The sequence below is a fragment of the Colias croceus genome, chromosome 7 (assembly GCF_905220415.1).
Source record: "Colias croceus chromosome 7, ilColCroc2.1".
NCBI lineage: Eukaryota > Metazoa > Arthropoda > Insecta > Lepidoptera > Pieridae > Colias > Colias croceus.
Window position 1 is genome coordinate 5,984,753 of NC_059543.1, and position 14,041 is coordinate 5,998,793.

At 33.9% G+C, this 14,041-nt stretch overlaps 1 protein-coding gene across 1 annotated transcript; it reads right to left on the reverse strand.

Annotated features, from left to right (window-relative positions):
- Positions 1–11,344: 11,344 nt before the first annotated feature.
- Positions 11,345–12,457, reverse strand: LOC123693236. The gene has a single exon (XM_045638237.1). It carries the CDS (start codon positions 12,455–12,457, stop codon positions 11,345–11,347), a length of 1,113 nt encoding a protein of 370 aa, XP_045494193.1.
- Positions 12,458–14,041: the final 1,584 nt, after the last annotated feature.

Genomic DNA, 14,041 nt, shown 5'->3' on the forward strand with positions numbered 1-14,041 from the left:
ATAAAGTTCAGTTTTGAATGAGGCTTGAGGCTTGAAATAAAAATGCGTTCTCTCACGACGATCGTTTATTTGCTACTGACTTGACCTAATTACAATTTACAATCATAACAATAACATATACTTATTTATTTATATATATATTTGGCACATACTTATTTATTTATAACTAGTGTTATAAATAAATTAAATAGCAAATTGTCTGTTTTACCTTTTCATTGTAAAAATAAAAAAATAAAATACCAAATGGATTATGCACTGCAACAGTATTAATAGAATACATATAATCAACATCATGCAACAGTATTAATATAATATAAACAATATTTATAGAATACATTATAAATAACCTGCGTGTTTTATAATAACGGAGGATGTTTACCCATACATTCTCTGATAAACAATAATATATTTTTATTCGAGAATACACGAGAGTCGAATCTTTCAATTACGTAATACAAAATCGAACTAATTAATTATAACAATTCTTAAATAAATAATAAATATTATAGGACATTATTACACAAATCGACCTAGTCCCACAGTAAGCTCAATTAAGGCTTGTGTTGTGGGTACTAGGCGACGATAAATATAATATTTAATAAATACATATATAGATAATAACACCCAGACCCAAGAACAAATAATTGAGTTCATCACACAAATATTTGCCCTGACCGGGGATCGAACCCGGGACCGTCGGCTCAGTAGGCAGTTACTTTACCACTGCGCCAACCGCGTCGTGTATCGTAAATAAAGCAATCCAAGCCTCGGCAGTTAGAAAACCAATTTACGTGCACTTAATTATGTTGTTTTGCAAATAATATGCTTTACAATGATCATTAAACACACACCTAATGACTTCATTAAATCCACCCGTGTACGTATGAAACATAGTATAAAGAGAACAAGTAGGCCGACTCCCGGCGTTTAGAAGCGTACGTTACCAAAACTCGCGAGGCGCAGGGTTGTCACTTTTATGGGCTTGGGTGAGCCGCCAAGTCGCGGCAATCTCCACGTACGCGGTGGGGGTATAAGGCCTGGCTGTTAACCCCTGCCGCGGAAGGTGAACGGAGGCCACCGTTGGGTTTTAGTGGGTATGGCTTCTCGCGAGTCCCACATACCCCCTCACGCAGAAAAACTGCAGAGGGGGATGCGTAAATGCATTTCCCAACGTTAAAAAAAAAAAAAAAAAAAAAAAAAAGGGTTGTCACTTTTCACTTTGATATTTTAAATATGTAATTGTATAAACAAACACCGACCACTCACAGCAATGGTGCGGCCCTCTAGAGACCGGTCCATGAGAAGGAACTCAGCGGAGTTGTGTGCGTGCGTCAAGCTTGTGTACGTACATGAACGGGGGCGTGGCCAAGCGCTTCGCATACATAGAAACGGCGGGGTGTTCGAAGATAACTTACCTACTTGTTTTCTTTTTATACTATGTATGAAACGTTATGACTAATTTCTGCTAATTAATAAGTGAATCAAAATGATGATTTGTCATTTGTATTGTGCGCAATCGTTTGAATACTAATGTTTAATTTTATGATTTAACTCTTTATTTAGCGGTTAATTATTTTATTCGTTTGAAATATTGTTTTGTTATTTGTCTCTTAAACTAGTGCGATGGTGGTTTAAAAATACAAATTTATGAAAATAGATAAAAATATTTGCTCTAATTACACTTTCACTTGAGTTTTAAACATTATCATTAATTGTATTCTAGTTTATAACCATTATGTAGCAGTTTTATATACCTATTATCATCACTTAAATTTCTTAAGCAAAATAATTAACATAACAAACAATAGAACAGAGATAAACAAAATATTTGTCTTAAAATAGTATTTTGCTTCAGTTTTACTGAAAAACAAAGGATTTCCATTTATCGAGAGCTTGGGAGAATAAATCATAGATACATAACAATTTATTTGAAGAAAATACGTGTTTATCCAATACTCATCGTTTGTTGTGTTCTCCATATTATGAATTATTGTATTCTATTTGTTATATTCTAGTATTATATGCATTTTTGTTCAAATTTTGCATATACAAAAGGTATGCAAAGAAAATCTATTTATGTTTAGGTTTTAGACGAAGCGAGTGAAGCTGTAAACAGAAAGTTAGTCGATGTATTCATTCCAGAAATATAGATGTTTTCACTCGTATATAAGTCACATCTTCGCATAGTTTCCTAACTGAATTATTGTCCCCTAGGGGCCTATGGATGACCACAACCAAACTTTAATATATCGACGAACTTGACAGGAGAAAAAAATACAACTGCGTAGGGTAAACTTGCATAATTCGTACCTGCGCTTAAATCGTACCTCGTCTATATCTCGGCTTGGGTAATAGTTACCGGCGCCTCTGGTGGCATAAAATGTCAATAATAGTCGGCCATATTGCCATGTGACAAATAAATACCTGTTACGTTGCTCCCGACTAAAATATTTATCAAGTAAGTTTTTTCTTACTTTTTGAGTAATTTTTTCGCACACTTCACAAGAACTGTCTTCCAAGTATACCGTTCATAAGTTGTTTAACTGTTTATTTTATATTTATGCGTATATTTGTGAATATATTTCACATAGTAGGTAAAGCCGGCTTGTTCGTTGACAGTTTTTTTTGCGGCAAATTTGAAATTCTTTTGATACTTGTGCCTATTTCGTACTCGCAGCAACTTCTTAAAACGTACCTGTACGAACGAACGAAAACACCTCAAAAAGGAAACAAGAAAAAGAAACAAGAACAAGATGAAAATGACAGTTGGTATTGCAAAATATGTCAAGAAGACGATAAAGAAAACATGATTAAATGCGGTAATTGTGAAGTATGGGTACCTACCCATACTTCACAATTACCTACATGAGCTATGTGCAGGGACAACTAAAAAAACAAAATGTTATTACTGCGATGACTGTCAGGATTTGGCAAAGACCATCCGCTGTATTAATAAGAATTAATTTAGGTACATTAAAATTAAGAAAAAGAGGAGAAGATTATTAAGATTGTGATTTTTAAGACTGTAAACCAATGATAGGATCTCAAAGTACGATTTAAGAATATACTAGTACGATTTAAGATGAATGGTCTTAAATCGTACTTTTTTTAAGTTTTTGAAAATTGTTTATTTCTCAGAAGTTTATAAGATATATGTTATTTTTTGTTGAAATACTAATAGAACATTAGTGAAATTATAATTACTTAATATAAATAACTGTGTATCATTGTTCATTTCCAAAATTTTTGAGGTTCTCCTTAAGTGGTACGAATTAGGCAAGTTTCCCCTAGATTCCGTGCTGAGGGTAGTTCGTAACTTCGCAAATACTTTTTATAGCGAACAAGGGAAAACAAATATTGTTCTTACACCCGCAATGTGACCGTATTGTACCTTCATTGCTTAGAAAAAGAAAGGTTTTTGAAATTCCTTTACATTATTTAACAAATACAAGTAAAGAAAAACTGGCATACATACCTACTATTGGATTTTGATATTGTAATTTCCTAAACGACGGTGGATGTTGCCTACAATTGTCATATTTTATTTACATCTAATTATGATAATGTACTTACCTATATAGCTGTAGAAACTTTAAGTAATTATTATCAGAGTATTTTCATGTAGTTGACTTGAGTTTTTTTAACGACATTTATTATTATATTATTTCATCGACAGCTGCATTTGTTTTACATTATTTAAAAAACTTTAAATTTTTATTCAAAATACCTATACCTACCCAATTTACACATTAAAAAAATATATTTATTTATCTAAATCGGAAAACAGACCTGTTCATTATTAAAGACATTAATTGAAACAGTTTCAATGGACAGTACCTAAACAATGAATGGGTATTTACAGAGTTTTTAAAGACTTATTGATGATGCCTTCAGTTGGTGTTCGCTTATTACAAGGTGACGTCCCTAAAAGCAATTTTCGCGACTCAATTATGTTCAAAGCAATGTACATACAATATACCTAGAATATAGTATATTATAGAATATATAATATATTAGTAAGTTATAACTTACTTCAAAGAATTTATATAATATTGTAATGTTAGGTTTTGTTTACTCAGATATAGTGATTCTAAGAGAATAGATAAAAGTCTCTATTTATTTTATTTTTATATTGCATACTCAGTTCGACAAAAGCAGGATATTACAGGAAGCAATTGGCGGCTTTATTGCTTAACAGCAATTTCTTCCATGCAACCAAAAAAAAAGCAGAAAGTCAAATACAATTACTGATATGATACAACAACTATATAATATTATGATTCCCTTCCATTACATTGAAATAGATTTAGTTTACCAAGAAACAGGATAGTCAAACAAATACAGGCATGATGTCGATATTTTTTTTTTTTGCTTGCTCCAAACTCATTATTTGTTATTTTTTTTATTTATGGTCATACTTTAACCGGAGACTAGCTATATTTTATCAGTTCACCTTTTAAGTTTTAACATTGTTAGCTCTAGGAAACCAGTTAATTCTTTTATTTTTAATTCTTAGAATTAACAACAGTTATATATGATATATTATGATATAATATATGATAGTTATATTATGATATAATTTCGGTATTGAATTACGTATAGCAACCCATCCTGATAAAATATTCTGTATATAAAATTCTCGCGTCATAATGTTTGTCACCGTAGTCCACCGACACGTTTTTTATAGGACAGATCTTAGAATCGTTCAACTATTTTTTATGTCAATTAGGGCCGATTTTTCAATACTTGGTTAAAACTTATTCGTAGAATAACGTATTAAACTACCATTTATGAAAAGTATTCTAATTGCCAGTATTTGACAGTTTACAGGTGACATTTTAATATTATCGTGTAATACTTTATTGGACGGGTAAGTTTTATTCAAGGATTGAAAAATCGGCCCTAAGTGATATAGATTGCCGGACAGTAAGTAAATACATGTATGTATAAACACATGAACTGAACTATAAATTATACACCACTTAAAGTGGGCACGTCGCACAGAAGATAAACTCGTAAACGATCATTTAAATTTAAAGGCCCGTTGGGGTTCTGGAGTTTGCAAACTTCTCAAGACGCAATAGTTAAGTGCTAATTTTGGAATCGGTCTTCTTTGACCAGAAAATAGTACTGAGGTAGTGAGGATTTTTGTTTGAGTATATATTTCAATTATTTAGGTATGTCCTTTTCTTAATTCTTGAATAAATTAAAGATTCGTATAAAATTACTTAATACTTATACTTTGCACTGAGTAGAGAGTACATTCATCAAAAAACATCACAATTTTCTCGATTATGATTAGGAATATTCGAAGCAAATTAAATTTCTCTTATTAATTCACTTGCTTTTGTATAGTTATACTGTTAAATAATAATATAATCTTGTATATTTATGGTCAAAATTATGCATTCTCATTTTACCAACAAAAAGTAGCGTTGAATTTTCCAAAGAAAATGCTGAAAGTAATGAAAACTTCCATTGTTACGTTCATTTTATCTAGGCATAAAGCACACAAACTAACAAATTTAAGTCTTTATTATAGTGAACAATGCGTTAATTAGATGAAGCTCATTGTTTCTAGCAACAGTTTTGACTTCTATTGCATTATTAGACCTCAGTGTATTGTTTGATAAAATATGTTTAAATTTATGGTACATTATTTTGGCAAAACCATATAAAGCTAGGGTTATTAACTATGAAAATGTTGTTCTAAGCTTTAATTGGAATGTTTAATGAAGGCATAGAATAAGGTTACGAAGTGCTATGAAAAACTTTGAAGACCTGACTGCGTGACCAGTTTAAATCAATTCGAAAACGTTGTAAATTGATTTCAATCAAAATAAATATTAGTTATGTACTTTTGCAGCCATCATTTCTATTAAGTTCACATTTTTTTATTAAATGTGCTAACCCTAAATTGTACATTATAAACTCATGAAACTGACCTAACTCATGACTTAAAAAATGCCCAGCTCTGACCAAAGTATGACGTCACTAGGTAACTTGTATCTATCTAACGTCGTTTTAGTTTACTAGTACCTATTGTACTGGGCGGTTTCATTCATGGCCGAACCCGCGTGCATAATCAAGTATTTCTACAGCTCATATTGTGTTATGCAGACCCTCTTACATATATCATTACCTATATTCCTGTAAAGTTTAATTAAAATTTGTCCAGTACTTTTTACGTGAAAGTAACAAACATCCATACAACCATACATCCATACGTACAAACTTTGGCGTTTATGATATCAGTATGATAACCTCATAAGCGACAGCGTAGTCTCAAAAGACTGTGCCTTCATTTCGTTGCTGTCATGCCCGCGTCAATCTCGCTGGCCTCGTGGGGGCTGAATTCATTACTGGGCCAAATTTGGTTGCAGACGGAATAAAGTATATTATGAGCTTTAGATTATGTCACTGTATGGCCGGCCGTTACGAGAAAAAGAACAATGAATATATTCAAAATTCATAATAATATTGTGATACATTTTCGTGAAAAATAGATGAAAATAATTAGAAATAGGTTTAATTTTATATACGAAGATAATTAGATTAAGATAGGATAGAGATACCATTTATAAATATTTGTACTTTGCTTGGCTTTACAACGAGTTTATACGTACAAAGAAATGTAGTGATCTCAGTACATACACGTAAGTGCTAAAATATATTTTGTAGAAATACGATACAAGCATTATATTGTAGGAAACAATAAACTGAGTCGTCACGACGTATGGAAATAGAGTAGCACTCCTGCGTATTCCCAACGATCTGTAGTCCAGTGGTTCTCAAACATCTGAGCCTTTGTGCATTGTGAAATATTAAAAAAATTGACACATCGATTCTTGTTATTTTTATTTATAACAAGCTGCGCTACGCGATTTCACCCGCGTGGGTCCGCTTTTGTTGGTCTTAGCGTGATGATAATATATAGCCTTATAGCCTTCCTCGATGAATGGACTATCTAACACCGAAATAATTTTTCAAATCGGACCTGTCGAATCGAATCGTTCCTGAGATTAGCGCGTTCAAACAAACAAACAAACTCTTCAATCTTTATAATATTAGTAAAGAGTTAGTGGAATAGGCAATAGACGGTGGCAAATGTCAGACGTCGCGCTCTCTTGCTTTTGGACCGGATCGGATGGACGTTCACCATTTTCGCGTAGAAATAATTGTTAACATTTAATATTAAATTTTGATTGTTCTTTGGAAGTATTTTCTTAAAAAATAAATAACCATCTAAAAGGCTAATTAAAGATATTGTCATTGCAAGTGAATAAGCATAATTTTTTTTTTATAAAAACATATCGTCCATTAATTCACTAATTCGATACACTATTCTTACCTTCGCTTGACTGGAACCGTTACCTTTAAATCTTAGTACTAGTACTTGCAACAGCAACCAAAATGGATCAAATAAAAACACTTTTTTCACTCTAGTATATAATATACATTATACATATTATTTCAAAGTCTAATATTTCTGATTTAGACTTGCCACCGTATTTTAAATTTTTTTATCTTTGATATCTTCAATTAAAAATATTATCGCCAGCAGGCATTCTCCAGAACTTAGGTTAATGTCCTAAGTTTCGGGATAACAAAGTCCAATCTATTACTATATATTGTATATTTTAGTACTAAAACTTATCTACTTTATACAAAAATTTGTAAGCCATATCTGTCATTAATCTAGATTAGACTTATATTTCTTAAAAGTTAAACATTATTTTATACAAATAGACTTCTTTGAGGAGAACAATAGTTGTTAAGTATAGGTACATAAAATAATAGACCGTATTAAAAATTTATCTAACTAGAATAATTAATAATATCTCCATTTTGATAAATAATGCACTAACGATGCCAAAAAACTGTCCTATTATTCTAAAGCGATACTATATCATTTATATTAATATTCGGTTTCTTATTAATATTGTTCCTTAAAAAAATATTAATAAATTTTGAGAACCACATGTTTCATAAATATAAGGTGACAGGTGGGCCTTGTGAGAACGGCGTATATTCAACTTAACACGCCAATACACCTCCATTTGCTTTTAAGAACATTTTAGATGGTCACTGTCGTAAAATCCAACTCCGTTGGGCATTTGAATGCATTTAACGATATTTTATACGTAATAGTATTGGAAGGAAGTACGTATTAGATGTGACGATGATCTGTGTTAGTGGTATGGGAAAAAATAAATGAATTATTAATTTTAACGATATTATAGTATATAAATAAATAAAATTAAAAAAATATTTCAGGACAATTTTCACACACGGCATGATCTGATCCCATACCAAGCTTTTTTCTCTTGTTTTATGGAAACCAAACGTGAAACGGCTAACATATATAATTTTAAATGCATACTTAGATATTTTTAAATTTATAATAATAATAATAATAGATCTTTATTTCAGATATCTGGTATCCATATTTATATAATTAAAATTACATTTAAGATTTTGAGTATTTTAGGAACACTTATAAAAACTGTTACATTTTAAAAACAAAAAGAAAATAACATTAAAATACAACTACTTACGGTTCTTATTCAGATGGACACATAACCAATACTTAAGAATGGGACTGTTCAAGTACTCGGACAGCGTATATATAATTTTGTTATTAGAGGAGCGTATACGCGACCAAAAAGATGCTATTCGCAATCTAATAATTGCGAAGAAGTCATTGATGCCGCCATCTGCAAACATGCTAGACGCACTGCAGTACCTAGGCAATTTCATTAGGATGCGGTATGCATCATTATACTGCACCCTAATGGTGCTTAAAGCTTTTCTAGAGAAATTTGACCATAATTGACAGGTATACAAATTTTGACAATATGTTTTGAATAGAATAGATTTTACCTCTTCATTACATTTAGAAAATCTGCGTGCTAGCATGTTGCATCTGACGGCAAGCGCTCGACGCTCACGTTCAATATCCTCGTCATCATTCAGATTCTGTGAGAAAGTGTCCCAAGTACTTGAACCGTCCCACCCGTTCAACGGGTGTGCTATTCAAGCAAACGTTAGGAACCATATCCGGCCCGCGACCTGCCTTAAAAACCATCACTTGTGATTTCCCAACATTATACTTCAGACCATGCTCAAGCGCATAGCGCTCACAGATTGAGAGCATGCGCCTCAGACCATTGATTGAGGGACTGAGAAGAACCATGTCGTCGGCGTAGCTGAGGTTGTTAACACAAGTACTGCCAATATGACAACCTACCTTCGTTTTACTCAGTTCCTCAATCAGGTCATTCATATACAAGTTGAACAAATCTGGTGAGGTAAGCCCACCTTGGCGCACTCCGCAGTTTAATCTATATTCATTAGACAACGAGTCGCCCCATCGCACACAATTGGTTTGGTTCTCGTACCAGTATCTCAACAAATCAACAATATTTGATGGAACTGAGCTATTGGACAGTTTATTCCAAAGTAGTTTATAATCCACAAGATCAAAAGCGCGACTGAGGTCCAAAAAACATGCGTACACGGACGTATCTCGAGATTTATAATAATTTATAACACTTTTTAAGCTAAAAATTGCAGAATCTGTTGAGAGCCCGGGACGAAAACCAAACTGAGCATCGTGTATAACAACATTCTTCGACAATTCTGGGTAAATAAGTCTTTCAAGAATTTTACCCAGAATTGTGCCCAGTGAGATAGGTCTGTAATTGTTTAAACTCGAAAGTTCACCCGTTTTATTTTTAGGAACTGGCACCACAACGGTCCTCATAAGATCAGGAGGAAGATAAGAAAGGTTCAGACATAAATTATACAAGTCTGCCAAAACGCGAAAGATTTCTGGCCCTGCGTGCAATATATGCTCTAAACTAAGTCCGTCAATGCCTGGGGACTTACCACGTGACATGCCCTTTACGATCTTAGCGATATCCTTAGCCGTATATTTACATGGGTTTTCACTCTTATTCATAACTTTATCACTCTTGGCATTAGTAACTGAGCTTGAGTTTATTATTGGATCAACTTGAAAATGCATAGCAAACAAATCAGCAATTTCTTTTGGTTTCTGAACATTATTTATACAAGCGGGCGCAGATGTTTTGCCTTGTAACTTTTTTGTTGATTCCCAGAATTTTATGAAATTGTTGTTTCGCTTATGCATTGCCAAGATGTCCATTTTTATCTGCTCCTGATTGTCCTGACACCATTTAAGTTTGTTCTTAAAAATCTTTTTACTGTTGACCATATCACTAAATAAGTCCCCAGTCATTGGCTTACTTGCAGCTACCCAATTTTTATAATTCAATCTCGCTCTCTGGTGTAATTCTCGAACGTGGTAATTCCATCCAGTTATATTCATCCTCCCGACCCTACGACGACATCCAGAACTTACAATTGCTGCGTTCTGTAATGTTTGAACAATTTTGTCATAATATTCATTAATTAAAAATAAATGGTTTATACAATTAACCGTATCACAGATCTTACATTGACTAGAATATTTTAATTTACTTAAATTATCACAGCATTCCTTACTATAAACGTTAACTTGATTTAGGTCTCTATTACCCCAAATGACGCCTCTATTTAATCCCTTACTACTGCATTGTACCTTACACTGAACAACTTCAATGTCACACTGCACTATAAGCGGTAGGTGGTCCGACCAGTACACATCGTGAAGTACATTTATCAGTGTTATACAAGGAAAAGCCGCTTTGGTCACAACACAATGGTCCAGCCAAGATCTCGTATAATAGACATCACTTACGTACGTGTATTCATTGGAATCTTTACCTAATATTTCTAGGTCTGCACATACAAGATCGTGTTCGTTACAAAAATTCATTAATTGGCGTCCAAATCTCCCATTAGGATCAGCATTAAAATCGCCAAGACAAAAGGCCGCCTCAACGTCGCTATCCTCTATTATTGCAGATATTTGTGCTAACGTTGACGTAAAATCTATAAGATTCTCTTCTTTGTCTGTCGGTAAATATACGCTCATCACCAAAAAGTGACGGTCATCCACAGCGATACGGATCGCAGCTAGCCTATCATTTATACATTCCACTGAGACAACGCTAGAAAATAATGACTTTCTCCACAGGATAGCTATTCCTCCATAAGGACGCCCGCGTAGGATGCCCACAGAGGTATCCACGGATGATTTAGCGAAGGCACTAAATTGAGAGTCAATTTCATTTACTAAGTTTAAGTCATGTGGAAGAAGCCACGTCTCCTGCAATGCAATAATGTCGTTTGTTTTGCACAACGACCGTACTTGGTCAAGAGATCGTTTTAATGATCTACAATTAAATGAAGCCATTGTTAACTTTTTACCCATATTTTAATTATTGTTGTTTCTACGTTCGGTGGGCGTCTTTGTGAAACGTTCACGAAATCGACGAAACACTAATCCTGTGGGCCAGAAACTAGGGTCCAAAAATCTATTCAAACGGTCGGCTGCAACAACCACTTTAAATGAATTAAATGTCGTTTCAACATTCTGTTGTAGCAGTTCGACGGATACGAACTCCTCACCCATATCCTGAATATGCGCTATGATATCTGCTTCATTTACAGTCTTTTTTGTTCGAGAAACATATACAGACGCCTGGGAAAGCATCACTTGTATTCGTCCTTTATTAGTCAAAGTTCCACGCATGTTAGTTTTGTGTTTACGTTTTTTATATTCGACTAGACGAAATTCGTTATTTATACCTTGATTGTCCAGTTTCTTTGTCATTGGTAATGATTGCGTCGTCACAATGTCTCTGTATGTAGGAGTTACTACTGAGTCTATTTCTAGTGAGAGGTTAGATGTAGATAGGTTGTCGTCGGGTTCGCGAAGTCCTGCACAAGACGCTGCGGACTCCGCTGATTCGGTAATGGTTCGTGACGCTGGTTGGGATGCTTTACTTGTTATTTTGTCTCTGAGCCGTTTTGTTTTTTGCGTATGAATTGTACGCGTCAATTTATTACTATCATTCGTATTTGACATATCCACATCACGAGGGCGCAACTGAGTCAATTCACTACGTAATGAGGTTTCAAAATGGGTCAATTCGGACTTCGTGATACATTCAGTTCGTATACAGTTTATTTCATTTTTAAGAAATGTCAAGTCTTTCAATAGTCGAGTAACATCGACATAGTCAAATGTAATAGGAGGTAATCGATTGAGATCCCTAGCCACAAATATTGGCTGGTCGTCAGGGTCAGTCTCCTTTAACACCTTTATTATATCTTTTATATTTTTCTTTATTTTGTCATCACCCTTACGCCGTATAATATGTTGACTACAACTCAAAGTAGAATATAATTCTATTTTTGCAGTTTCAACTTCCAAGTCTGTGAAGTTCGAGGCACATATTTGAAGAACACTCAATTCGTCCAACACGTCAATTTTATTTTGAATAAATGTTAAAAGTTCATTTATAATAACTTTACGTTCCGTCATGATTAGTATTGCGGATAATACGCAAACAATTTACACAGCATAATGTTACCTATCGCATTGAATACAACGCGCGACAGCGAGCACTCGCTAAACCGGTTCCGCGACGACTGATATGTTATGTTCATCACCCAAATATTTGCCCTGGGTGGGAATCGAACCCACAACCTATGCCTTGGAAGGTATATTTTGTATTATATAAAGTGCTTGGGTAAGATTTGAAGTAGATGTTGAAAAGCTACATAAGTACTCTAATATTATATCTACTCGTATTATGGGTATGTTAGCGCAGTTGTGTCGATGTCCTGTGTGAATCAATTAATTCTCGTCTTTATTAGAAAGTCTTTTGTTTTCGAATAAGGTTGAGTTTATTGACCTATTTCGATTTTGAATTGAATTAAAGTACCTACCTCCATTCGCTTACAAAACTAGATAGAAACTAAAACAAAGAAAACTTTTCATAATGTTACGAATTTATAATATTTTTAATTAACTGAAGTGAAAGGTTTATTTTTAAATAGAGTAAGGGAAAGAAATAAAAACAATTTACGTTTTCAATACAAACAAGGTGCAATTTAAACAAAGGATAAAATAGTCCATACTGAAAATATAATACAGCATATTTTATTAACAGTAAAAGGGATCCATTGAATTGCAGAATAATGAATTATTTCTGCGATGTGCTCGTTATCTCGAATTCATTTTCAATTCTCCAATATTTTGCGATGCAATGACACCTTCATTTTATTATAATATATTTAAACACTTGTTCGAATCAGCTTAAATGTATCATGAAACTCGTAATTTGCTTAACTTTTATTGGCATTTACAATTATTATACCTTTTATACAATTAGGAGCCGGTTATTACTGCCAGATTTTCGACCGCCTCCTTGGTACAGTGGTTGACGCGTGAGCGTAGAACCGAGGGGTCCTGAGTTCGTTTCCCGGTGGAGACGAAGAAAAAAAAATGTCTCGGTCTGGCAGGACACAGAAGGCTGATCACCTACTTGTCCCTAAAGAAAAATCGATCAGTGAAACGGATGTATGCAAAATGCATCTGCCCCTTACCCGTCTACAGGGACACGGGACTTCACTTTATTACTGCCACTTGTAAACTTTTAACGAAAAGAGATTGTAAACAAAATATTCAGTTTTAATAGTGCATAACTACGGAAAGATATTTCTATGCCGCTCCCTATAAATTATAATTACGACATTTTTTTTTTTTTTATGTCAGAGCAAGCAAAGGGGCAGGTGGGCCACCTGATGGTAAGTGGTCACCACCGCCCATAAACACTTGCAACACTAGAAGTGTTGCAGGTGCTTTGCCGGCCTTTTATGGACAAATAAGCTCTTTTCTTGAAGGCCCCAATGTCGTAGTTGTTCGGGAACACCGCAGGTGGCAAATCGTTCCACAGTTTCACCGTACGCGGAAGGAAGTTGCGGGTGAAGCGGACAGTGGTGGAGCGCCAACCATCCAGATATTTATGTAACAAATCTTATGAAACTTTCTTGGCGTAAGATGTAGAATAAAATATGTAGAGTTTAAGCTAAAATTGAGAAAAAATAAATTATTTCCTTAAAC